Genomic DNA, 24349 nt, shown 5'->3' on the forward strand with positions numbered 1-24349 from the left:
AATTTAGGTCCTCAGGCATCCAAAAAATTTAAAACAATGCAAAATTACAGAACAATAATTTGATTACACTAAAAGTGAGGCATCACATTCTAACAACCTGCTGCTCTTTATCACCTGATCTGAGTCTCAAAGAAGGCCAAGACTGAATTTACATGTATGTTTTGATTCTTAATACAGCTTGATACTCTACCCACAGCTGTTATGCACACCATTGTGCTGTTGGTGTTGTGGGTCCTGGGAACATCACTGGTGTTGCCAGACCCTGACACAGCGGGAGAGAAGGTGACCGAAGAGCCTATTCCATGTTCCAAGGGATGCACCTGTCTGCATGACGACTACAGCTTGGAGCCCAATGTGTACTGCAGCGCTCGTAACTTAACGCAAGTCCCATCGGACATGCCGCAGTCCACGCATTCCCTCTGGCTGGATGCTAACCTGTTCACCTCCCTGCCAGCAGCCTCTTTTAAGGATCTTACCAACTTGGACTTTTTGAATCTACAGAGCGGCCAATTGGTGACACTTGACCCTCAGGTTTTCAAAGGGCTTAGGTCGCTAGCGCACATCCACCTTGAGCGAAATCGCCTCCGGGCGTTACCAGGTACAATCTTCCAGAACACACCTAACCTTGCCTCACTTAGTCTGCATAACAACCAGCTCTCTCGTATTGAGGAAAGGCTGTTTGCGGGCCTCTCACACATGTGGCTTCTCAACCTGGGGTGGAACTCGATAGCAGTCTTACCTGAAACAGCTTTCCATGACCTGAATGGCCTACGGGAGCTGGTTCTGGCAGGGAACAGGCTTGCTTACTTACAGCCGCTGCTCTTCCAAAGTCTCACTGAGCTTAAGGAGTTGGATCTAACTGGAAATTACCTCAAGGTCATCAAAGCGAATGTGTTTGTGAAACTCCCGAAACTGCAAAAGCTTTACCTGGCCCAGAACCAGATTGTGACAGTGGTACCCAGAGCCTTTGTAGGCATGAAGTCACTCAGATGGCTGGATCTCACAAACAACAGACTAACTGCTCTGCATGATGAGACTTTCCTGGGTCTCCACAGTCTTCACGTGCTGCGCCTTTCCAACAACTCCATCACTGGAATTAGGCCCAGGACCTTCCGCGATCTGCAGTACTTAGAAGAGCTACGTCTCAGTTACAACAAGATCCGAGCCCTGGGGGAGAGGATCTTTGAAGGGCTTGGTCACCTGGAGGTCCTCGAGCTAGAGCACAATCAGGTGCAAGAGGCACAAGTGGGTAGTTTCACAGGCCTCGCTCACGTGGCTGTCATCAACCTGTCCGGAAGCTGTTTCCACGGTCTACCGGACCAAGTGTTCAAAGGCTTGTCAAAGCTGCACAGCCTTCATCTGGACAGAGGCTGTCTAACGAAGGTCACGACCCAAGCTTTCATCGGACTCTCTGGTCTACGGCGGCTGTTCTTGCAGCACAACAACATCTCTGTGGTGGAACGGCAGAGCTTTGTGGACCTGGTGGGCCTGTTGGGGCTAGACATGAGTTTCAACAAGCTGGAGGTTCTCACAACCCACACATTCTCTGGCCTCAAGAATCTGGAGTACTTGCTATTGTCCAACAATGTTTTTCGACAATTCTTGCAGAATGGCACAAAGCAGCTACTGCCCAGGCTGCGCTACCTTGACCTGAGAGATAATGCTTTGACTAGCATTCTCCCTGATTTCCCAGAGAGTATGGAAAAACTGTTGCTGCCCGGGAACCAGTGGAAATGCGATTGCAGTGCCCTTCCACTCAGAAATTACAGCTTGAGGAATCCATTGGTGATACCTCGGCAAGTGGAGACCCACGCAGAGGGCGAAGAGCCTGACACTACCGTCACCATCTACAACAACATTACATGCAGCAGCCCACCAAGCCTAGCTGGTCAAGACCTACGGGATACTGACAATGAACACTTCCTTAGCTGCTGAGTGGACAAGTTACAGACATGGCCACAGAATCGGTTTGTTACTAGTAGAAAGTGTTTTTGAATGGTTAACTTCAATATTTTCAACAACTTAAATTCAATTTCTGATCTCTAGCTTGAAACAGTTACATTGATGCATTGATTGGGGTACTGTGAGTGGGTTTTAGTTATAGACTATAAAAATGCATACAATGTGATTCATGGTCTCATTTCACATACATCTTTAACAGACAATCAAATGCCGCCATCTTAAGGCTTGACAAAATTCTAAGACAACTTTCCACTGAAGAGACCAACAATATTTCTTCGCTTCAACTTTTTCAAGTTATGTTCAAAAAGTGAATGCTTTAGTTAAAAGGAAATGTGACTTATTATTTCTGCAGGAAAGGGAAAATCCAATAGAATTTTACTTTGGACCCAATCTTCAAGAAACATTTTGAGTTGATTCAGTTTATACTGACATAAAATATAAGGATGGACTGTATATGTATTCAGTAATTATCAATTATTCAATTCAATATTATTCAATAATTTTTAACAAATATTTGGGAGCCCGATACTAAGCCATATATGTAAAAATCAAAAGGACAAAAAAGGCATCTGAATATCATTTTGGGCACATTTTTGTTTATCATTAGGCTATAATTACTAATGTATACTTTATATAGAAACTGAAATGTGAGCATTATTTCACTTAATTTGAATGTTAACTTTAAGCCATTAGACTGGGCTGGATGGAATGGTCTGACAAAAAAGGAAAAAGTTTGGAAAAGTAACAGGCAGGGGGAAAAATCTATACAGCTCTGTGTCACTCAAAACTGTCTTCATGGATACTCTAGATGTGTGTGTTGGTGCATTAAAACCCCGTGCTGGTGACTTTAAATTCAGTTTGTACTGTTGTCAAATCACCAAAGTCCAATAAATTCACTAAACACATCTTTGCCTTCATTTTTACGAAAAAAAAAACTGGTTTCGTGCAGCCACATTGTAAATAAAGATTGACAAGTTTAGGCCAATCACATACTGGACACAGCCTGTTTACATGTGGTCATCCCACATGTAAACTGTAAACAGGCTGTGTTGGACAGACGCTAGCATAAGAGAGGGGAAACAGTATGGATGCTATTATTTCCTGTGAATAAAAAGCGGTGGCTTCTTGCAGATAGTTACTTATTTGAGTTGACTGAAGGAATGGCGTCAGGTGTCACCTAGCAAACTTCAACGTCAAACGTCAAATTCAGAATACTTACAGACCCTCTGGAAATCTGCACTGTAGGAATGCTGAATCTAAACTGAGCAGTCCGATACTTGCCGTTGAAATAGCCAAGCTCAATGCTAATTTTCCTCTTGGGCCTTGTGCAGGTTGACAACCTGGTAGCTCATTATGCAACGACGACTATCTGCCATGTCTGAGTGGTGTTTTTGGCAGTAGGCCTATCTTCTGGTCGCAAGGTGATGAGGATGGTGCGTTTGCAGGAATGGAAGGACTCAAAATGGTAGGAGTCAAAATTTTCCGCCATACAGTGTTCATTTAAAATTTCACACAATCCGATTTTCAGTAGTCATTCACGCCAATATACAGCCCAAATGCCTCATAACCATGCAGAAAGCTGCAAATTCCATGTTTCTATGGACTGAGCAACTCGGTTGTTCATGTGTGGCTCAAGTCTTAATGACATAATTTCCGACAGCACTTGGAGGCAGCAGTATTGACAAAGCACACGTGCTGCACCAGAAGCGTTCTGTTGCCATGGTAACCAAAGACACTACTCTACTGAGAGCAAGAGTGTGAACTCGCTTGCTAGCTAACTAATTAGCTGTGCATAACATTATATAAAGTTAACCAACTTTATATATGTCTTTTGCAAACTTGCTCTTGCTGACTTAGTGAAATGGATTTGAATCCTTCGTCGCACTGGAATGCACTTTTGGAGAGTGTAAAACTATTTATACCGTCCATCGACTCCGATTCTTCATCTGTAAGTTTCTTCGTTCCTAAAGAATGTGCTAGTATTATGTTAGCTAAGCTAACTGCCGACAACATCATAGTCGAAAAGTCACTTTAACTAAAACAGCTAACATCAAATAATGTTACGCCTTACAGTCCGAGAATGAAGACAATATAACCATATTTCAACGACCAGCAGTCGTTTCCCCGAAGGTTCACATACAGGAGGACTTGCAGTGTCTTTCACTGGAAGATGCTGAAACAGAGGTCAGTCGATTTTAGTTTCATGTAAGTCAATGTGATCTCTAATAATGTGGACTTCCTGATGAATTGGCACAGCACCATCATAAACGAATCAGGAACACGAATGATGGTCAATGGTTTGGTTTGGTTCGGTTTGATGTGTGTGTGTGTGTGTGTGTGTGTGTGTGTGTGTGTTCCCTTGATCAGGAGCTGTGGATACCTGCAGCACAGACATGCCAGTCAGAAGAGACCTCTTGCCACCAAAGTGTGACGTATGAAGGTGAAGCCGTGGAAAGCACTGCTGTAGCTCAGCGGGGCACACTGCACTCCTCTGCTGATGTTGGGGTAAGCAGGTTGTATTAGCTGGCAGCCACACAAGGAGAATAAATGACACTAGAGCCATGTTACAGCAAACATGCCCAAATGTACTTCTGTGCCCTTTCCTTTCCTTTCCTTTCCTTTCATTTCCTTTCCTTTCTTTTCTTTTCTTTTCTTTTCTTTTCTTTTCTTTTCTTTTCTTTGTACACCCATTGCAGACTGATGCTTGTGAGAACAAAATATTGGAGTTCAGAGGAGCCAAACTGAATGCCTCTGTAAAAACACATTTGGACAACAGAAAATCTGATGAGGGTTTCCCCATTCTCTCATTTTCGGTGAGTTTCCAGTTTGGGAAAACCATAAGGAAACATTTCTCCACCATTATTGAATATGCATGCTTGATGCAGGTGAATACTCACCAGATTTTGCACTTTCTCATTCAACAAACTAATGCTTTTGCAATGTACATAAAATCAGCTGCTTGACCAATGGGATTTGGATGATATCCTCCAAACTCTCAAAGAGGATGGGCCGTCTGTGCGGGGATGTGTGTTTGGTGAACCTGCAAAAGCACATGCAGGTAAGTACAGTTATAACACAGGCCCCTATGCATGTACTGAATTAAAAATACATGAGGGATGAATAGGTTAATAATTTGCATGTCATTTATGGTGAGTGTGTGTAAATTAATGTACTAGCTTGTGTTATAAATTCAAGATCAACCCTTATTTCAAAGTGTGGAACAATGATAGCATAATGGCTCTGCAGGGATGTTTCGACTGCACATTATGGGAGGTCTTTAATAGCCCTGATATTAATGATCAGGTTATAGCAGTGTCTGATTATATCAATTTCTGTGTAGACTCTGTGATACCTACTAAGACCTTTAAAGTTTATCCTAATGATAAGCCATGGGTGTCTAACAAATTAAAGAAACTTATAACTCAGAAGAAAAAAGCTTACAGAAACCAGGATGAAACAGCTAGAAGGGACACACAGAGACAAATAAAAAGACAAATACAGCTGGACAAGTACAGCTACAAACAAAAGTTAGAGGCCTCTCTGGCTTCCGGCAATTCCAGAGAGGCATGGCAGGGAATTAAAACCATGACCAGTGTTCCACACAAGGGCAGGGGAAAACCTACCCTTGTCTTGAATGGTAGTGAGGGACTGGAGATGGCAAACCGGCTCAACACCTTCTTTTGTCGCTTTGAGAGTGGCAACCGTGCTGAGGCTGCCACTGTGATGCCCCCCCTTCCCCCCCTTACACCCAACTTTACTATCACGGAATCAGAGGTCCTTCACCTTTTTAGAGGCTGTAACCCACGAAAAAGCCCAGGCCCTGACAACATTTGTGGAAGTGTTTTAAAGCACTGTGCTGAACAGCTAGCACCAGTGTTTACTGATATCTTTAGGTCCTCTTTTAATCTTCACAAAGTCCCTACCCTATGGAAAACATCTATAATTGTACCCGTGCCAAAAATTCCCAGACCCATAGGGCCCAATGACTTCCGACCAATAGCACTGACATCCCTGGTCATGAAGTGCTTTGAGTGTCTAGTGAAGAGGTACATTGTATCACAAACACAGCACCTCACGGACCCCTTGCAATTTGCATATCAAGCCTCTAGAGGGGTCGAGGATGCAATCCTGACTCTATTGCACTTATTGCACACTCACCTTGAGAAACCAAAGACTCATGCTAAGATTTTATTTGTGGATTTTTCGTCCGCTTTTAACACTATTCAACCCAGTATTTTAGCAGATATATTGGCCACAGAATTTTCACTTGAAGCTGGCTTGATTTCATGGATTGTTGATTTTCTTAGCTGTAGAATCCAGCAGGTCAGAGTAGGTACGTCACTCTCTGACAAAATGACCACCTGCACAGGTTCCCCCCAGGGATGTGTTTTATCATCTCTGTTGTTTATTTTATACACCAACTCTTGCACTAGCACTTTCCCTAACAGGCACTTTATTAAGTACGCAGATGATACTGCCTTGGTGAGCCTCCTATATGATGGGGAGGAGGAGCATGGGCCAGTTCTTGACTACTTCCTAAATTGGTGTGAGAAGTCAAACCTTCTCTTAAACACCTCTAAAACAAAGGAAATGTCCATAGATTTTAGAAGGCTGCAATCCTCTAACCCTACTTTTATAAATGGGGAGCCAATACAATCTGTTACAGATTACAAGTACCTTGGTATTGTGCTCCACCATAAGCTTAAATGGGACCTGTGGACTGACCTCATAAGTACTAAGACACAACAAAGAATGTACTTTCTAAAGAAATTGCTATCTTTTAATGTCCACAACAAAATGCTCCAAATGTTTTACTGTGCTTTTATTGAAAGTGTTTTAACCTTCTGCATCATCTGCTGGTTTGGCAATGCTACTGAGGCACAGAAAAAGACAGTCAGAAAAACTGTAACAATGGCCAGTAAACTGTTAGGGATTACATTACCAAGTATGGAATGCATCTACAGAAATAGAATGTTAAAGAAGGCAAACAACATTGTGGGTGACCAGAGGCACCCCCTTGCCTCCTCATTTGAACTGTTGCCATCTGGGCGACGATATTGCCTCCCTCTATTCACTAAAAATAGATCCAAGTTTTCATTTGTTCCACAAGCCATTACATTTTTAAACAGGTAATTCACCAGCACCGTATCCCCCATGCATTTTGGCCACTCCTTCCTGGTCACAAAAGATGTCCAGCTGGTCTGGCCTGTCCCCCTCCTCCTGGTATGTGTATGGGCACATGTACGAGTATGTCTATTATGTCTACGAGTAGTCTACTGATGACTTTGCATGTCTATTTGTGACTATTATGATATGGGTATGTTCAAGTATGTCTACTGGTGATTTTGTGATGTTGTGATGAAATGCCTTGTGATTCTGCTGCAAACCAATTTCCCCACGGGGACAAATAAAGTATCTATCTATCTATCTATCTATCTTATTTTGCTCATAGAGGGTGACAATGAAAGGTCCCAGGACGATATAATGGAGAGGCTAGTTGCTTACTGCAAGCGCCAGTCATCTGGGGCTGAATCAAAGCCTGTGTCTCAGTCAGAGCCTCTGCAAAGTCCCACCCATATCAAGTAAGTTAGAATCACTAATAAAGTTCTGTGAGCGTAATGGTAAAAATACAATAATCACCATGCATTTTGTGTGTCATGCAGAAAGAATAGTGTATGGAGCAAATCATTGGAAAGGACGGCAGCAGAGTTGCAGCTGAGCCACCAGGAATGCACCACTGTGTATATTGACTTGCGTTGCCCTGATCCTTCAATAAAAACACCAAGAACATGCCCCAGCATTTCATCAGAATCCAAGACAGTAGCCAAACATAGCTCTCTCCAGGAAACACCACCTGCAAAGAAACCCAATCTTAGAGTGCAGCCTGGATCAGGGACGGGGGACAGGTAAATATTTCCTGCATTAGAAATATTAGTCACGCTTCAGTCCAGTACATTCTATTTCAGGTCATATTCTAATTTTGCTCTTCTCCTAGGGAAGTAACTGGCAAGAGTGTGTTACTTCGGAAATTAAGGGAGATGAATGGAAATGAGAACAAACATTCCAATAAGCCTCATGATTCAGAGCTGGGAAACCAAGGAGAGGAACTGAAAGACAAGCTTCCCCAACCTTTAGCTCCTACATGTAGACATAAGTCGCTACCTCTGTCGGTAGATAAACAGTCTTCACCTGTACAGTCAGAGTCCAAAAAGCCTGAGGTGGAAAGCCCACCGTTAACTCAGCAAAGTACAACCAAAGAACCAAAGCAGCAGAGGTATGGATTCTCAAATTATTTCATTTAGCCAGTTCCACAACCTTGACATTAAACAAGCGTCTTAACAATGCATTTGGTAGTTACCGACCACAGAAACAGCAAGTTAAGCAGACACTGCAACCAGAACACCAGAAAATTCTTAAGGAACTGGAAAGACATCACCCAACCAAATCTGTCAATGACAAGCAGCCAGCTGCAGAGAAGACTGACGTTCTTTATGATGCTGTAAGTGCCACAAAAGGCAAGCAAGGAATGAACACACTTTTTACAAAATCTCTACGCGCACTTATTGTGTTTTGTTTTTCAGGAAGCCTCTCACCTACAGTCAATCAATAACCTACCAGCAGATATTGAAAATAAGGGATATGTGCTACTGACTGTCAGTCTACCCAGCCCCGGTGTGGTTGTAGGCAACAGTCATGGAAAAGCACAAAATCTGGATTCAGCTGCAACCAAATCACACATATACAATGCTTTAGTGGCTTGGTTTCTGTCTTTGGTTAGTGAATAATTTCTTCTCCTTTCTGCCAATGTATGCCAGAGTTAGTTATTTGTGACACTGAGTTGAAACCACAGCACATTGAGGTGACCGGTCTGTGTGTGCTAGGTCGGCCCGGGCCCCCGGTGTGATGAACACAAGGCTGGTGCACAGGTCCCATTCTGGGTTGCAGGACTTCAGCAGCTGTGGAGGGAGGATGGACTGGCGTTGCACGTATTAGCAGTGTCTCATGGAGAAAGCCCTCAACACCGTTATAAATCAAGGGTGAATGACAAAAAAAGTCAAGTCAAGTCAAGTTTATTTATTTATATAGCCCTTTATCACAAGCATGTCTCAGAGGACTTTACAGAGAATGTGTCTAGCTAGGTCACCAATCAGTGGTAAACAAAATTTTGTAGGACAAGCATAATGAAAAACACAAGGTAGGTAGGAGCAGATTTAGCGAGACAAACAAAAAGAAAAAAAAAAGAACAGTATGCTTAGTATTTAGGCTCCACCATGTCTGATGATCTGAGCACTGATGCTGTACTTCTTTTGTTTTTTCATAGAAATGGCATATGGACACCCGCAACACGTTCTATCACCGTGTGTGCAGGTTCCTCTCTCACACCTCGCTCAGTGTAACTGCCCACTGGCTACCTCAGCTCAAAATCTTGCTGGACCAGCAAGCCTACGCCCCAGCCATCCACCTGCCTTCATCCTGCTTAAATTGTTTTATCTCCGTCAGCTCCGACAAAAACGTGTGTTGCTATAGACCGAGCGCAGCTTGATACATTTCTAAGCACTCAGATGATTGTGTGTTCTGTTGACTATACTTTGTTCCCCTGGCTTTGTGTTTCAGGTAATAGATAGGACATTTGGTCTCAGTCCAGGCTTTTACTGGCAGACTGTGGAAACTCAGGAGCCTATTTGTCAGAGGAGAGAGACTATGGTCACACAACAGTTGCACACAGAGGTGAGGCCATTGTCCTTGAAGAGTGCTTTTCAAGAGTTGTTCCTTTCAAATAGTTGTTCCTCTGATCCCACAAAGCAGTGGGTCACAGTAATGGCAGTAACTGAATTTATGTTACTTGTCATTGGTTCTTGTTGTAGGTAGCAGTTGCTCTAGGGTACAAATCCTTCTTCCTACAGCCCCTTGTAACTCACCACACCCTCCAGCTCCTCCTCGATTCAGGACTTGATGTGTGTGGCCTGCGGCTCCTCTATCCGCCACAGGGGTTACCAAGCGACAGTGCCGGTAAAACATAACTAAATCCTCCAGAGCCGTGTGTACTTGGTTATTACTAGATTAACAACTTTCCCTTTGTCTCATAGGGGGTGTACCTGATATCCAGAGTCAGCCTGTCCTTGCCCTAGCTGTTCGGGGTCCTTCTGCCCACTCAGTGTGGCAGGATTTAACTGGTCCCTCAGATCCTCTACTGGCCAAGGAGACAAATCCAGCATCCATCAACGCTCTCCACTGCAGAAGCAAAGACCTTCCACTCTTCTACTCCCCTCACCTGGCCAAGCAAGTGCACAGGGAACTGTGCTTGTGGTTTTCAGGAAGACTTCAAGGAGGAAACTCACAGAATCACAGCCAACCTCTGAATAATAGGTTTGTTGTCAGAATGCCACTGGAGAGGTGCCTAAATCAAGCCTAGTTATAATGTAATAACTGGGGATAACCTGAAACTGTGTTTTTTGTGTATTCTGAAAATGTAGTAACTTTAATGCAAAAAAATACTATGGGAGTTATGTGAAATTTATTTATTTTTGCTGTATTCACATTTCACCTAGTCAGAGTCATTTACAGTCAGAGATATAGACCATAATAAAACTAAGCACTTCAACAGGACATTCTACATCTCTACAACTGAAATCCCATAGAGTCAAGAATCTGTATTTGGTACATGCTGGAAAATGTCAGCAGTTAAAGAGTTAAAGAGTTACAGACATTTCTTGTATGTAAGAGGTATGTGACCAAATATCAACATTAGATGACTGTAGTTTACTTTAAGTTAATTTTTACCAATGCTTACGCCCAACTGGAGCAACAGATCACAACTGCTACCGTTTTCCTGGCACGGTTTAACATGAAAGCAAATAGTCAGAATCGATAGCTGACAGTCTGTGTATTTGCCTCATGGTAGTCTTTTGATATGACTATACAGCATACAGCCTTGATGAATACAGTCTATCTGTTCAAACACTGGTAGCAATCATTAAAAATTGATTCTGTATTGGAGTTAAGAATGTGCAGCTACTACCAATTGAAGTCTGGAACACGTCACGCAGTTAGCAGGCACCTCACCAAAGAAACAGATCCACATGACCATCCCAGTGCGTTTGCCTGTAACTCAGTGTCACCTACTAGATTATAGCCCTTTTATGATATTGACACTGATTCTTTATTATTATAGTGTAATCAATCATTTTCAAACAATTACAAAAAAATATCCCCTGTGTATGTAGAGTCGTACCTGCAGGGGATGGAGTGGGAGGCAGCCTGTCCAATTTAACCAGGTCATCTGCCTTTTTGTGTGCCACAACAAAAGGTAACTCAACAGTGAGCTGAAAAAAACATCATGAGGGGAAAAATGTTGGTTTGTGTCCACATCTGGTTTTCACAGAAGTAGAGCTGCTAAACCCTCTCTACCTGTCTCCTCTCCCCCCCTGCATAGCTGACATGCTGCTGGTGGTGTCGCCTGTCGTGGCTCCATGTTGCTACAGCCAGGTGCTGGCTGTGTGCGACCGCAGAGGCTTCAGTCTGAGGGGGCTGCGGAGGCTGCAGCTCCACAGCAAGTGGGCCAAAACCCTCGGACTCACCAGCCGGCAGGTGCAACGAGAGGACCCTCTTTCATGGGCCAAACTGGCATCCAGTCTCAGCAGCTTTCATCAGAACAATATTTGACAGAATAGAATAGAATAGAAGTTTTGTAGTGAATTTCAGTGTTTTCTGTAGAGTTTTTGTAGGTGTGGAGAGTGAGGGTAGATGATTTGGTTCTTAGACTCAGGTTGACTGATGGGTCCTTTGGAGAATCATTTCAAGTAGGTGCTGCAGTTCAAGAAGCTGAATAAGCTGAGATAGTGAATATTCATTGTATTTCCAGCTGTGGGGAGAGGGGGGGACACCACAACTAAATGAATGTAAAGGAAACTGATTTTTCCTTTTACTTCTTTATTCCTTGTACTACTTTTCATCGAATTCTTGAAGTCTACTTGTGTGTTTATCCCCAGGTACTTGTGTTCAGCAATCCTTCCACGGTAACCCTGGATCAGGAGGAGGTGCAGCTTTCCTCTCACTGTCTGATCTTACTACTGAGGAGGGAGAATGGCCTGCGCCACTGTGCAAGTCTGCCAGCAGGTAGCAAATCCCATCTACTGCATAATTCATCTCCTGAAACTATATGAAAAGTACACATTTGAAAGTAGCAAACCAAGGGCAAATGCATAAAAATATTTCTGATTGTCTAGAAACTGCAGGTAGATAATGTAGAAAAACTGCATTGCCAATTTTTTCTTTCTCATTAAAGTAACCTTGGCCAGTTGTCCTGTTGTTTCAGCCCTGATCAGGGAGTTTGAGGCACAAAAGCTGCTGGGTTGCCTCCGCTCCAGGCTTAATGGTGTTGAAGCAGTGGAGCCAAGCTGCTGTTTCCACATCGTGCCCTACAGCGACAGCCTGCTCAATAACTTTGGTAAGCACTGTACACTCAATATCAGTGAAGATTCTAGTAGACGCTCCTCTCCCTGTTGCCTGGTCATGTTTCTCATACGTTTCCTTTTCAGTTAAGTGTATGTGGGCAGTGCCAGACCCTTCTGGTGTGGTCCTGTCCCGTCAAAAGTGTCCATCCAACGCTGAGATGGAGCAGGTGGTGATCTTTACCCTGTGTGGGAAGGATATGAGCCAGGGACTGAGCCTCCTACACAGAGTGCTGACAGGGGGGCCAGAAGGTGGGTGAAGTTCACAAGTATTTCTCAGAACACAGCTTGTCCTGGGGTGCGGGGGCTGGAGGTGGTGGTAAATAAAAAAGAAGTGTAGCAACAGTCCAAACAAACTAAACACAGCAACACACACACAACAGAACACAGAAGTAAGCTCGACCATTGTGTGATGTCAGCTAAATTCACTGCATATAAGGAGATGATTTAGGGAGTTGTGTGAAAATTTGCAGCTAAGATGTGATTCATAGTTAAATTTTCACTATGACACAACTTTTACTTGCTTTTATTAGCGAGATAGTACTCAATAAAGAACATACATGATTTGTTATAACAAAAACAAAAAAAACACAAGTGCTGCTCATTGTGACAAAGTCTGATAGCTCGCAGGTGTAGAGGAAAGAAGAGGATTGACCCTAATTTGACTCTTTTATAACTCTGATTTTTATTATACCAGAATTCTCTTCACTTACCTTGCCATCCCAGACTTGACTAATATATCAGGTGATGTAGGGCACGCTGAATACGAGCTGCTCGGCCTGAAGTGGCTGCCTGCGCTGACTCGACCGCAGGCCCAAGAGCTGAGTCCTTACGAGGCGGGAGAGCGGCTGTGGCGCGGCAGCCTGGTCAGCCTGATGTCATCCCCGGCCCTCAGCTGTGCTCTCAGAAGGGTGGATGCTTTTGCTTCGCTGCGGAAACTCCTACCGCACGATTACCCCGGCAACCTGAGCATACTGATGTCACCCACCCCTGAACTGGCCTTCAGACAAGCCTCCGTCCTCTTTAATGAGGGAGAGATGATTCCAGGTAAATTCAATGAGCATTGCATAGAACACGCAATCAAATATCAACTCTCTCAAGGGATGCTCCAATTAGAATTGTTTGAGCCTATACTAATCACCACTTTACATGAGAAACATAGATGTATGAATATCATCTACAGAATGCTTCTGAACTTTTCCTGGAAAAAGCATATTTGTTTATTTGTGTCACTTGGGAAGATATTTCTTGTTGAGCAGTTGAGACAGAAAAATGAATAAATAGGTACTTTTGATTGATGTGTGACTAAAACTGCAGCAGTAGATCCTGTGGGTGGATCTTATATTTCAAGTCAGTGTAGTCATTGGAGACAACTTAGGCAATGCAGTGCACTGCTTGGTGGCTAATAAAAGATGTAAATGGATCATGTTTTATGCTTCGTAAAAATAAATTCAAGTATCTGAATACGTTAATCACCATCGTTCTCTCCTCTGCAGATCACAGTGCGCGCCTATTACTGAAATTCCTGCCAAGAACCTGCAACACAACTGGTGTGTATTGCCGATCACAAGGGTGACACCCAATCTGAAGGATGGAAAGTAATTTGAACAGCTGTCATTAGACTTAGACTTGTTTAATATTGATTCCAGTACCAAATGAATTTCAGCGCATTGCAGTTACACACATGACTAAGTATCCATCACTTAACCATTGTCCTTATATTGTAGGTTCTCTGAGGGAGTCCCTATTCAGTTGCAAGGTGCAAGGTGAGTTCAGATGCTTCAGTTTAATGTCTTTGCGTTGCTATCTATGACTATGTTTGCACACATACACTATTCTGGATAATAGCGCATATCCTGGCTAAATATCCCCATATACGTGCATTCCATTTTTAACACACCGAAACAAACATAACATACATATAAACAAAGATGATTCTAACAGAAAACAAATGTCAGGAGCTGCTGGGTTGCTTTTGATTACAGTGGCTACGGCTGACTTATCTTTTAAGAATCCTAATTGTAAGAGTAATGGATTTTGTAATTGTTTGGTTTAGAGCTGCAACGATTAATCGATTAATCGATTAGTTGTCAACTATTAAATTAATCGCCAACTATTTTGATAATCGATTAATCGGTTTGAGTAATTTTTTAAGAAAAATAAGTCAAAATTCTGTGATTCCAGCTTCTTAAATGTGAATATTTTCTGGTTTCTTTACTCCTCTATGACAGTAAACTGAATATCTTTGGGTTGTGGACAAAACAAGACATTTGAGGACGTCATCTTGGGCTTTGGGAAACACTGATCAACATTTTTCACCATTTTCTGACATTTTATAGACCAAACAACTAATCGATTAATCGAGAAAATAATCGACAGATTAATCGACAATGAAAATAATCGTTAGTTGCAGCCCTAGTTTGGTTGGTTGGATTTTACTTGTGACTGCTCAAAGGTCATGGACAGGCCATCCTTGCAGATATTTTTCAGATGTGTAATTACATGTTTTAAGATTGGTTTGGTACTGATTTGAAACATAATAGTTGTGCCAAAATGGAGTGAATGGGCATATGTCAGGAGATAATCAAATTATGTTAGCTTTACACCATACTGTAAGATTTGGTGTAATTGTTTGGCTTTCAAAACATGGATTGGCTTCATCAACAAAAAGAAAATATTTTAGTGAAGGAGTTGGTTTTCCAGGGATATAAATTTGTATATGCTACTGTAACTTGGAAATGCGCCAAGTCATGAATGTAATACTTGAGGATCCTGAATATTAAGAGAACAGAGGTGTTGTCAGTTATCCTGCAGCAGAACCAATCAGACTTTCTGTTCAGATCCACAGATGCTGCTCACTCTGTGCCTGTTCAAGCCGAGAGTCTGGAATCATGCTCTGGCAAAAATACTCCGCCAAGTCCAGCTGAGTGGTTTCACTTTGGTGGGCCTGCGTGTGGTGACCCTGGACAAAACCAGTGCTGCATCGCTGGTGTCTACAGAAAACGTAATGTGTGAAAACATCTGTAGAAACAGAACGAACAGCTTTCCATTGATGCAATTGTAAGCTTTAATAATTCAGAAAATTCTTTAGTTTTCAGTTTTTTTCTCCCTCTGTCGTGCAGGACCCCTCGGACTTTGAAGCCCATGTGCAGTATCTGTGCTCTGGCCCCTCCTTGGCTCTCTGCCTCCAGAGGGAGAACGCTGTGAAGAGACTGCTGGATGTGCTGGGCCCTGAGGAGCAGGACCAGGCCCGTGCTCAGGACCAGTTTCTGTGGAGGGCCTGTTATGGTGCAGGTCATTTACACAGTGTCATCTATGGTCAGTGCCCTCTACCCCATACTGGTACACATTCAGAGATCAATTACCGTCTCAACAACAGAATGGCTTGCTATGCTATGTTTAATATGTCAGTAACCAATGTTGTAGGATCAGGATCATATCAGAGAGCAATTCAGGATGTGAAGAGGCTTTTCCCTGAGGGGCTATGCTGCACTGAGACCAATACAATGAGACAGGAGCAGGTACAGTATTAATGTCACATACAGGGCTGCAGGTGACAGACTTCAAACTTTTGGTTGAAAACCTACTCTGTGTGTGCATGGCCTGTATTTTCAAATTCATGAAAGACAAATATTTGTTTTTTTTGTTGCTATATTTCAGATACTCAGTATGTGCTCAGACCCTTTAGCCTCTCTGGCACGTGAACAGAGCAACACACTGGCTCCAGCATCACTATCACCCCCAGTGGCATCAGGACTAAATGGAGGTTTGTACTATTTATCTTATTGGTTTTACTTTCATGAAAGAAATGAAACATTTCATGGCCTACTTTGGAATTTGACAAGGCCTGTCTGAGCACTATACGACAACTTCTGAGAGTACAGAAAAAGTGATAACAGAGCATCATGTGGATTTTCTGAACACTGTAAATGTCTGACTTCACAAAATGCAATTTGGGTTCAGAAAACACCACTCAGCTGAGACTGAGAATAAAATCCAGGCTGGCCAGAGGTGGTGTTGTAGGAGCCGTGTTTTTAGACCTACATAAGCCATTTGACACTGTAAATCATAATGTCCTACTGTCCAAGCTCTCACATTTTAACTTTTCTGAAAATGCCATAAAATGGATGATGTCATACTAACAATGAGAGAGCCAGTGCACACGGGTTGGAACAAGGCTGTCTTGACTGCTCTACTGGTGTCCCTCAGGGATCTATCCTGGGGCCTCTGCTCTTGTCAATGACCTTATCCAAATGTAATGACCCAGATGTACACAGACAATACCGTTATACAGTATATGTGCATACCAAAAGAAGACACCCAAGTTAACAGCAGTCATGCGCAGCATCTCTGACTATTTCACGCAATCTTGTCTCACTTTAAATATTAGCGAGACTGCTTGCATGTATTAAATATCTTGGGATAGTCATTGATTCACACCTGATCTTTAAAAAGCAAGTAAAAAAGGTAGTATTAGTATAGCCACATTAAACGTCAGAAATTTTAGTTTAGTAGGGAAAAAAAGCCAGCAAGGTATCACCACTGTCACATAATTTCAAAGTGCAACCTTCTGACCTTTGGTAATTTTGTCTACTTTGCAAACATCTGCTTAATGTACAAAATCATCCCTAATCTTCTCCTCCTCCACTGAAAGAATTTGCTTCAGTATGTCCAGACAACATCAAACAAACAAGAACAACTGTGTAGTGCAACACAGCAGGTCCGCTGAAACTGGCCGATCAGCTTTCTCTATTAGAGCCACCAGTTTTATGTCACAATTAAAATCATGGCTGAAATCAAACCAATCATGTGACCATTAGCCACTTCATGAAATCAAACACAGAGCACTTTTATATGACTTGTATGATGCAATATAGTGTAAATCATTATTCTACTAACTGTATTTTGTAAACATGCTTGCCTTTGTATCAACTGCCCAGGTTGTTGTATAAATATTACTATACAACAAGTGGTTTCAAGCAAGCAATCTGATTGGTCAAAGATGCGTTCCAACCCTACTGATAATTTGAATAAAGCATGGTAAGCTGTGCTTTACTGGCTGCTATACCTACTCTTGTAGTAACCAGAGAGTTACTGATCTCTCTCGTTTTCTCCTGTTTTTTACTTGTGTATGTTTACTACTGTGGAAGAAGCAGACAGTGCGTGTGTTGGTAACTGCTGTTTAAAAGCAATAAGACCCTTGAGAACATTGTGAGCTGCATCACTGTTGTATCCATAATCACAGTGAAGCACATCCTCTTGGGTATTAAACTCACTTGAAAATGAACAAATTGAACATTGCTCAATCTTTGATCAAAGATTCAGCCTGGTGCAAAATGGCACCCTTTAAATTATTTACTCATTTACTGGCACATTGGCAAGGATTCTTCTGGACTGGATGTTGAAATTTGTTATGACTCAGCTCCAGATGACCTTTGTAAACTGCTGAAAAAACAAACGCCCTGTTTTGCTTGTTTGTTAGTACCAGGGTCCTTGATACACAGTGCTGTCTGCCAGACAACCTGCCTGCTGCTACCCTCAAATGTTCTTCAGCTCAGCCAAGTGCCATCCCACCTGGACCTGCTGGAGCAGCTGCTGAGGTCAGACTGCCATCTGGTGGCAGGGAGGCTGAGTGTACTGGATGACGAGCAGAGGCGACACATCGCCGAGACACTGGCAGTGCCATCGAAGAGAAATGGGAGGGTGAGCAACGTGGCTGTGAAACAGGTTGCTTTAAATTAACAGTACACTCTAGCTTCTTGCAGATGGTACAGTAAATGCCTATGCATGCCCGGTCTGTTGTGTCCTTTTAAGATGGCTCACCTTCACACGGGCCCCTGCCTCATTGTTGCTCTACAGAGGGATGACATTGTGACCCGATTTGACTTCATCCTTGAAAGGTAAGGAAACAGGCTGGTCAAGGCATGCATTTAGGCTATCTGTATATCTGTATAAGACACCTTTTCTTATGCCTTTACTTCTACACTATAGCATTTACAGAGAGAGGTCAGACCTGGAAAAAGTGGGCGAAATGATCATCTACCCAAGCAGTGAGAAAGAGGTAATTATCTGAGTGCATGATGAAGTTTTTGTCTCAAGATCTACGTTTTGTTTTTCAAAGGGGTTACAACAAATCCTCTCTTCAGCTACTCTTTGAAAACCAAGCAGCTGTAATGTTGTTATAAGCTTTGTTGTATTGTCCAGAATGTTTTCAGTTGGGGTATTAAATATTTCTTACTTTGTTATTCATAAACAAGGCACCTTTGACCTATTTATGTTTTGTCCGCTCCTCCAGGCCAAGCAGCTGATATGCTACCTATTTGATGTCTTGTCTCCTGAGAGCCATCATGCCATTGTGCCACAGGAATCCAAAATGCAACCTTCCTAATACATTGCCCACGAGCTAAGCAACTTGTTTTTGCGTTTTGAAGGACGCCTGTTCTCAAGGATGTAATTCACAATTCACATTGTTCAGCAAATGTTTCTGTTCTTCAAGACACCGGAATCCAATACATGTTAAAAATGTTTTTTAATGAAATAAAGTCTAATACTCTGTAGAGGGTCTTACTCATTTGCTTTTCTCTGGTGTCTGCTTGACTTTAAAGGAACACGCAATATTAAAAGGCCTATTCTGTAGCTTGTGTTTGAGACAAAAAGTATTCCACACATTTCAGATGAAAAATTATTTTAATTCTCAAGATGATAAAAAATAATTTTGTGAATTCTGTAAACCATTGCATAACTGTAGTGTAACATTTTAACAAGTGTTAACAAACTAGTAATACACTACAGAAAATATTATGCAGTACACAATTCTTAATGTAGAAAAAAAATCTAGTATTCTAAGAGACTTGCAGCTAGTTTTGTGTTCGTAACACAAAAATATCAATATACCAACAGAATATTTTCTACGATTATCAGGAGATAATGTGTCCTACATATCCATACAGCTCGTCACAAAATAAGGGACATGTTTCTTATTTATAAATAAATGTCTAAATCCACTGACATCAAGGTAAATAAATCTGTGAAATGCAGTTTCCTCAGATTTAACACGTTGTTCTCCATTAAATCATTATATTACCCTGAGAAAAATACATTTCCTTCCTTACCCTTTCCTCATTATGCTGATGCATACAGAAACTTGAAAACTTGCATGTTTTAGTTCTTATAAATTTTATTGAATAGCAATTCACAACTAGATGCTACATCATAATGAATTAAACTGCTCTCCATAATATTCCAGTGACCTATTCATTGAATATCTAATTTAGAACAATACATTCAATATTTCAGGGCTTCAATGTTAAAATAACATTTCTACTGAAATTATCTACGGTATATGGAACAACTGGTTCCACATTCAGATTATTTTATTTCTTTTTTGACAACACTTGTTGTACTAGTATTTTTACTGAATTTGAACAGCTCCATACATCATACTCATATACATGTACAAGATTGCATAAATCTTCAGGCTCCATTTCATAATATTAAAAACAAAAGACAACACAACAACTAACAATAATGCAAAATAGATTAAACTATTCCAATGCAGAGCATAATGATACATGTATTACAGTTAATTTACAAGAGTCTTCCTATTTGGTGCTTTTCTTTACAAATAATTGATTTTTTTGGTGCCAATAAATGACTAATTGAGATCAGAAAAAATTGTTTAGTCAATGGTAGGTATTGCTTTTTTTTTTTTTTTTTTTTTTTTTTTTTTAAATGGAATGGCAAATACAGACTGAGATAGCAGATTATCAATTATAACCTTTGCTTCATCCTATGGAACTGGTAAAGCAATTCCATCTGAATGTCCTTTCTCCTTCAGCTCAAGTGGCCTGAATGTGGAGGATCATTTAACAATGACATTTCTATAACACTTTATGGTCCACAAAAATATTCTAAGGCACTGGAATTTTGATTCTAATTAGGTATTTGTTATATTTTGTCATTTGTAGACTGGGAGAGTAAAGAGTCTGAGAGCAAGATTCCCTTGACACCAATCAAAATTGTGTAATTTCATCATAAAGGCACAGATGTACTTGAAAGTGTAATTGGTCCGTTATAGAGATAGATTTAACAAATGTAACAAAGAAATGTAAGCTGTGCTTACCAGGTGGAAGTCCATCTGATTACTCATTAGAAAAGTTGGATTAGGGCCACTAGAGAGATTGTGAGGGCCAACAACAAACTACCATAACAAACAACTCAATTTCAATTATGTCTGTATCTGCCATTGATGCTTGTCACAATCATCATTTGTCCCTTGTAATTTTACATAAAACAAACTAATTTTGACCATGACTAAGAAATAGAAATTGAATCAGAAAGTAAAATCATTGAGCAAACAAAAAGTCAAATGGAAAGAAAGCACCTTACAGTCATTGTAGGCCTATCTTGACAGCATATAGTGCACAACCATCAATATTCCAAAATGATTGAGATTATGTAGTTAAGCAAAATCAACAAGAAAAAAAATAACTTCAGAATAGTACTATAGTGAAGTTTATATGGCCACTTCAAAAACACAAATGTCATTCACCTCAAACACTCCTTCACTGTAGACAACACTCATTTCAACTGACACTGAATCCTTGTTTACGGTCAGCCTGTGCTAGCCAATATTGCACAAACCTGCCATAAACATCAATGTATACTTAATGCAAAATCAAATATACAAATACACATTTAGTAAGGATTCGACCCATGCATTTTTGATCATTTGTGTATCAACTCACTACAGCTAACTTGTAAGTTAGAAAAAAAAGAAGATGCCATTAATTATTGTTAATGAACATGTCTATCTATTTAAGGTACTAGGTGATTTTTTGTCAAATTAGGTGTCTTAACTGATGAAATAACAAAAATGAATGATGAAATGTAATACAAAAGAAATAACAACAGTACAGGTCTTTGGTAAAACTGCAAAATGGGCTTTAAGTCCATTAATGTTGTAAGCAAAAGCCATTGGCATAGTTCTGTCATTTACTCACTAAGAGAATATCATGTCCTATTAAATGAAATATTAAAGCAAAAATCCACCCTGAAACAGAATTCAAGTCATTCATGATGTAAGACTTTTCTGTGACGTCATTAAGAAACAAAACACAGAGCTGCTCCATTGACGATCAATGTGAGATGCAATTTGTGGATTCAGAATGTTTGTCTGATCTTGTACATTCTAAATAAGCTTTAATTCAGAGTGGCGCTGAACGCAGTCAGTCTCCCATTTAGCGTCAATGCAGCAACTCTTGAATGTGTCTCTTGATGTCATCCTTGGCTCTCTGTCTTGGCATTTCTAGCTTTGGGCGAGACTTAATGCTGTTTGCAAATCTACACTGATCTGCCCAAAATCTTAATAATAGTAACAATGTGAATTCTGTTGAAGGGTAAATTTTCCCCTTTAGAATACATATTTGGACAGTTACTAGACCACTTTGGTTCATTTTTAGAATTTCACACTAGACATCATGAATTTAGTTGGCTTCACAGGCAAAATAAAATAGACCAAAAGACCCTGTGATATTAGGAGTAAAGAGGAAACTATTCAGCTGCGCCACACACTGCAATTCAGTGGATGGGGAAAAAAAGAAATGCAACAAAAACACATTTACCTTCAACCAATTGAAAAAATTGGGACATTCTACAGCAGTACAGGTCTGTGACATCATTCTAAGCGATTTACAAAAGTACCAAAATTTGACTTAAACGGATTTACAAAAGAATAATTCAATCAAACAAGGTTTAGTCGAGTTAGATGCAGAAGACTGATTATTTCATAGTTTCTGAAATCTGAGCTGTGTATGCACAACAACATTCAAACATCTAAATGTATTACAAGAAACTACATTAATACCTTTTCCAGTAGCAGCAAAGCTTGCAGAAGTGAAGTTAATAAGCCTTTAGTACACTAAAAATAAGTCAATACAAATGTTCTGGCAGTGTGACAGTGCGAACTGATTTTTTTTTTTTTAGCTGGTTAACATATCGCATAATATAACACATGCAATACCAGAAGTGTTTAGCCTGCCTTTTATGCCATAAGATAAACACGAAGAAGCTAAATACCATAATCTTTCTTGAAGATATTTTTTTCCTCTGAGTTGCTTAATTGCCATTTATGTGAATGTAAACAATGCATTTTCCCATATTTGTAAGTAGCAAAAGGTGTACCTGGAGATACGTGGTTTTCTATTGAACTTAAAGCAAGAATAAAAAGAAAAATCTTTTTTTTTTTTTTTTAAACACAGTAGAAGGTCATTTCAATTAGAGTAACCTAAGCACAATACACTGTCGTAATTGAAAACCCAACTTACATGTTAACCACAGAATTCTTCATTCATTGTAGAATTATGTATGACAATAAAACTAAAATCACTCAACTGTTTAAAAAAGCCTTTTTTGTTGTTGCTATACAAATCCATATAGTGAATACTATGTTTGCATACTCCCAAATGTTAAATTGAAAAACTTAATTTCAAAGACTGAAGCTGCACCAAAAGAGCACCACTGCCAAGAAATGGTGGGGGGATTCATTTTGATGGTTGAAGTCAGGACACAGGCACTGACAAAATTTGTTTTCATATAATTATTATCCGTAGAAATACTTAAACGGGATTGGGCCAAAATACACTATGGTGTATATATATATATATATATATATATATATATATACACATACACACATACAGTATGTGAACGCTTCTGCAAACTTAAACTCGACACATTTTGCAGACAATTGTGCACAAGCTGTAACTACTTGTGTTTGCTCTGACAATCCTACACATAGCTTTTCATCTAAGGCAAGGCACTTGAGAGTGAGAGGCCGATATGTTCTAGACAAGGTCAAGAGGCTAGATTCCTACAAAATTCACCATTTCAGGCATTAGCAAATACAATACATGCTCCTCTAACGGCTAGGCTATATAAATCTCTAAAAGACAAAAACTAACTGATTGAATAACTGCCTTAACATTTAGCATGTGCCTTACTGATATTACAGCTGCTGGTTATGCCTAAAATGCATTTTAAATTTGCACTTATTTGATTGAAATTTTATAAATTTAACTATGAAAAGTAGAAACTATTAAGTACTTTTCTATGAAAGCTAACTAATATATAGAACCATACCATGATTTAACAATAGGAAACATGAAATATTCAAATTATGTTTCACAGTACACACAAAAGCTTCAGACATTAGCTTATATAGGAAAAAAAAAGTATAAATCTAAAAAAAGAAAAAAACAAAACAAAACTACAAAGCAGCTTAAAGCAAATTTCTATATACCCTTTAACAAAGTCCCAGGTCAACAAAGTGCTTTAATAAGAATTCAAATTTCTTCAGAAAATTGGTCATAATTGATGCTTGACTGGTTGGTTAAAAGAATGAACCATGATATCTATGAAGATTTGGGGTTTAAAAAAATGAGCTTTAGTTAAAGAGGAATAGTGCAAAATTTCAGCATTTGTGTATTTTTACCATTTCCTAGGTTAGTTTGGTGTGTATTACTGACCTTTCACTACTGAGGTACAGATGCATGTCTGGTTGAGCACTAAAGGTCATTTGGAAGTGAGTATTTGGACAAGCATTCTACAAATCTGCATATTCAGTTTTTACTGGAAATGGAGCAGCTCAGTCACAAATCGGCTGCTTGGATCTCTGGTTTCTAGCATTGAATATTTGTTCACAAATACTAATTGGACTGTCACAGACCATATGAATGATGTGTGGTTTACAGGTATTCCCCTTTAAATAAAGAACAATCACTTTTGAGTTTTGCCCATTTTATGTTTCACATCGCCACCGGACTAGTTTGTGATGAATGTTATAATTTACTGGCAGTACTTGTCGAAAATTATAGTGACTTCCTTTCACATAGCGCTTGAGGTCCCAAATTTTGAATGAGTTTGGCATCGCCTGTGGT

General features: G+C 40.4%; 2 protein-coding genes across 2 annotated transcripts; both read left to right on the forward strand.

The window, feature by feature from the left end:
* Window positions 1-201: 201 nt before the first annotated feature.
* Window positions 202-1935, forward strand: igfals (insulin-like growth factor binding protein, acid labile subunit). Its single transcript, XM_071920684.1, has one exon. It carries the CDS (start codon window positions 202-204, stop codon window positions 1933-1935), a length of 1734 nt encoding a protein of 577 aa, XP_071776785.1.
* Window positions 1936-7116: 5181 nt separating this feature from the next.
* LOC139928208 (dynein axonemal assembly factor 8) lies at window positions 7117-18721 on the forward strand. Its single transcript, XM_078284520.1, is given in 24 exon segments — window positions 7117-7185; window positions 7417-7571; window positions 7644-7868; window positions 8317-8461; window positions 8544-8735; window positions 8844-8948; window positions 9284-9475; window positions 9577-9690; window positions 9828-10004; window positions 10070-10310; window positions 11396-11550; window positions 11952-12078; window positions 12278-12409; window positions 12501-12665; window positions 13140-13460; window positions 13910-13963; window positions 14141-14179; window positions 15254-15402; window positions 15512-15731; window positions 15840-15934; window positions 16122-16179; window positions 17896-18116; window positions 18228-18313; window positions 18709-18721. Coding segments are annotated over 24 exon segments (3450 nt in total).
* Window positions 18722-24349: the final 5628 nt, after the last annotated feature.

Source organism: Centroberyx gerrardi, chromosome 7, assembly GCF_048128805.1.
Source record: "Centroberyx gerrardi isolate f3 chromosome 7, fCenGer3.hap1.cur.20231027, whole genome shotgun sequence".
In the NCBI taxonomy this organism is placed as follows: Eukaryota; Metazoa; Chordata; class Actinopteri; order Beryciformes; family Berycidae; genus Centroberyx; species Centroberyx gerrardi.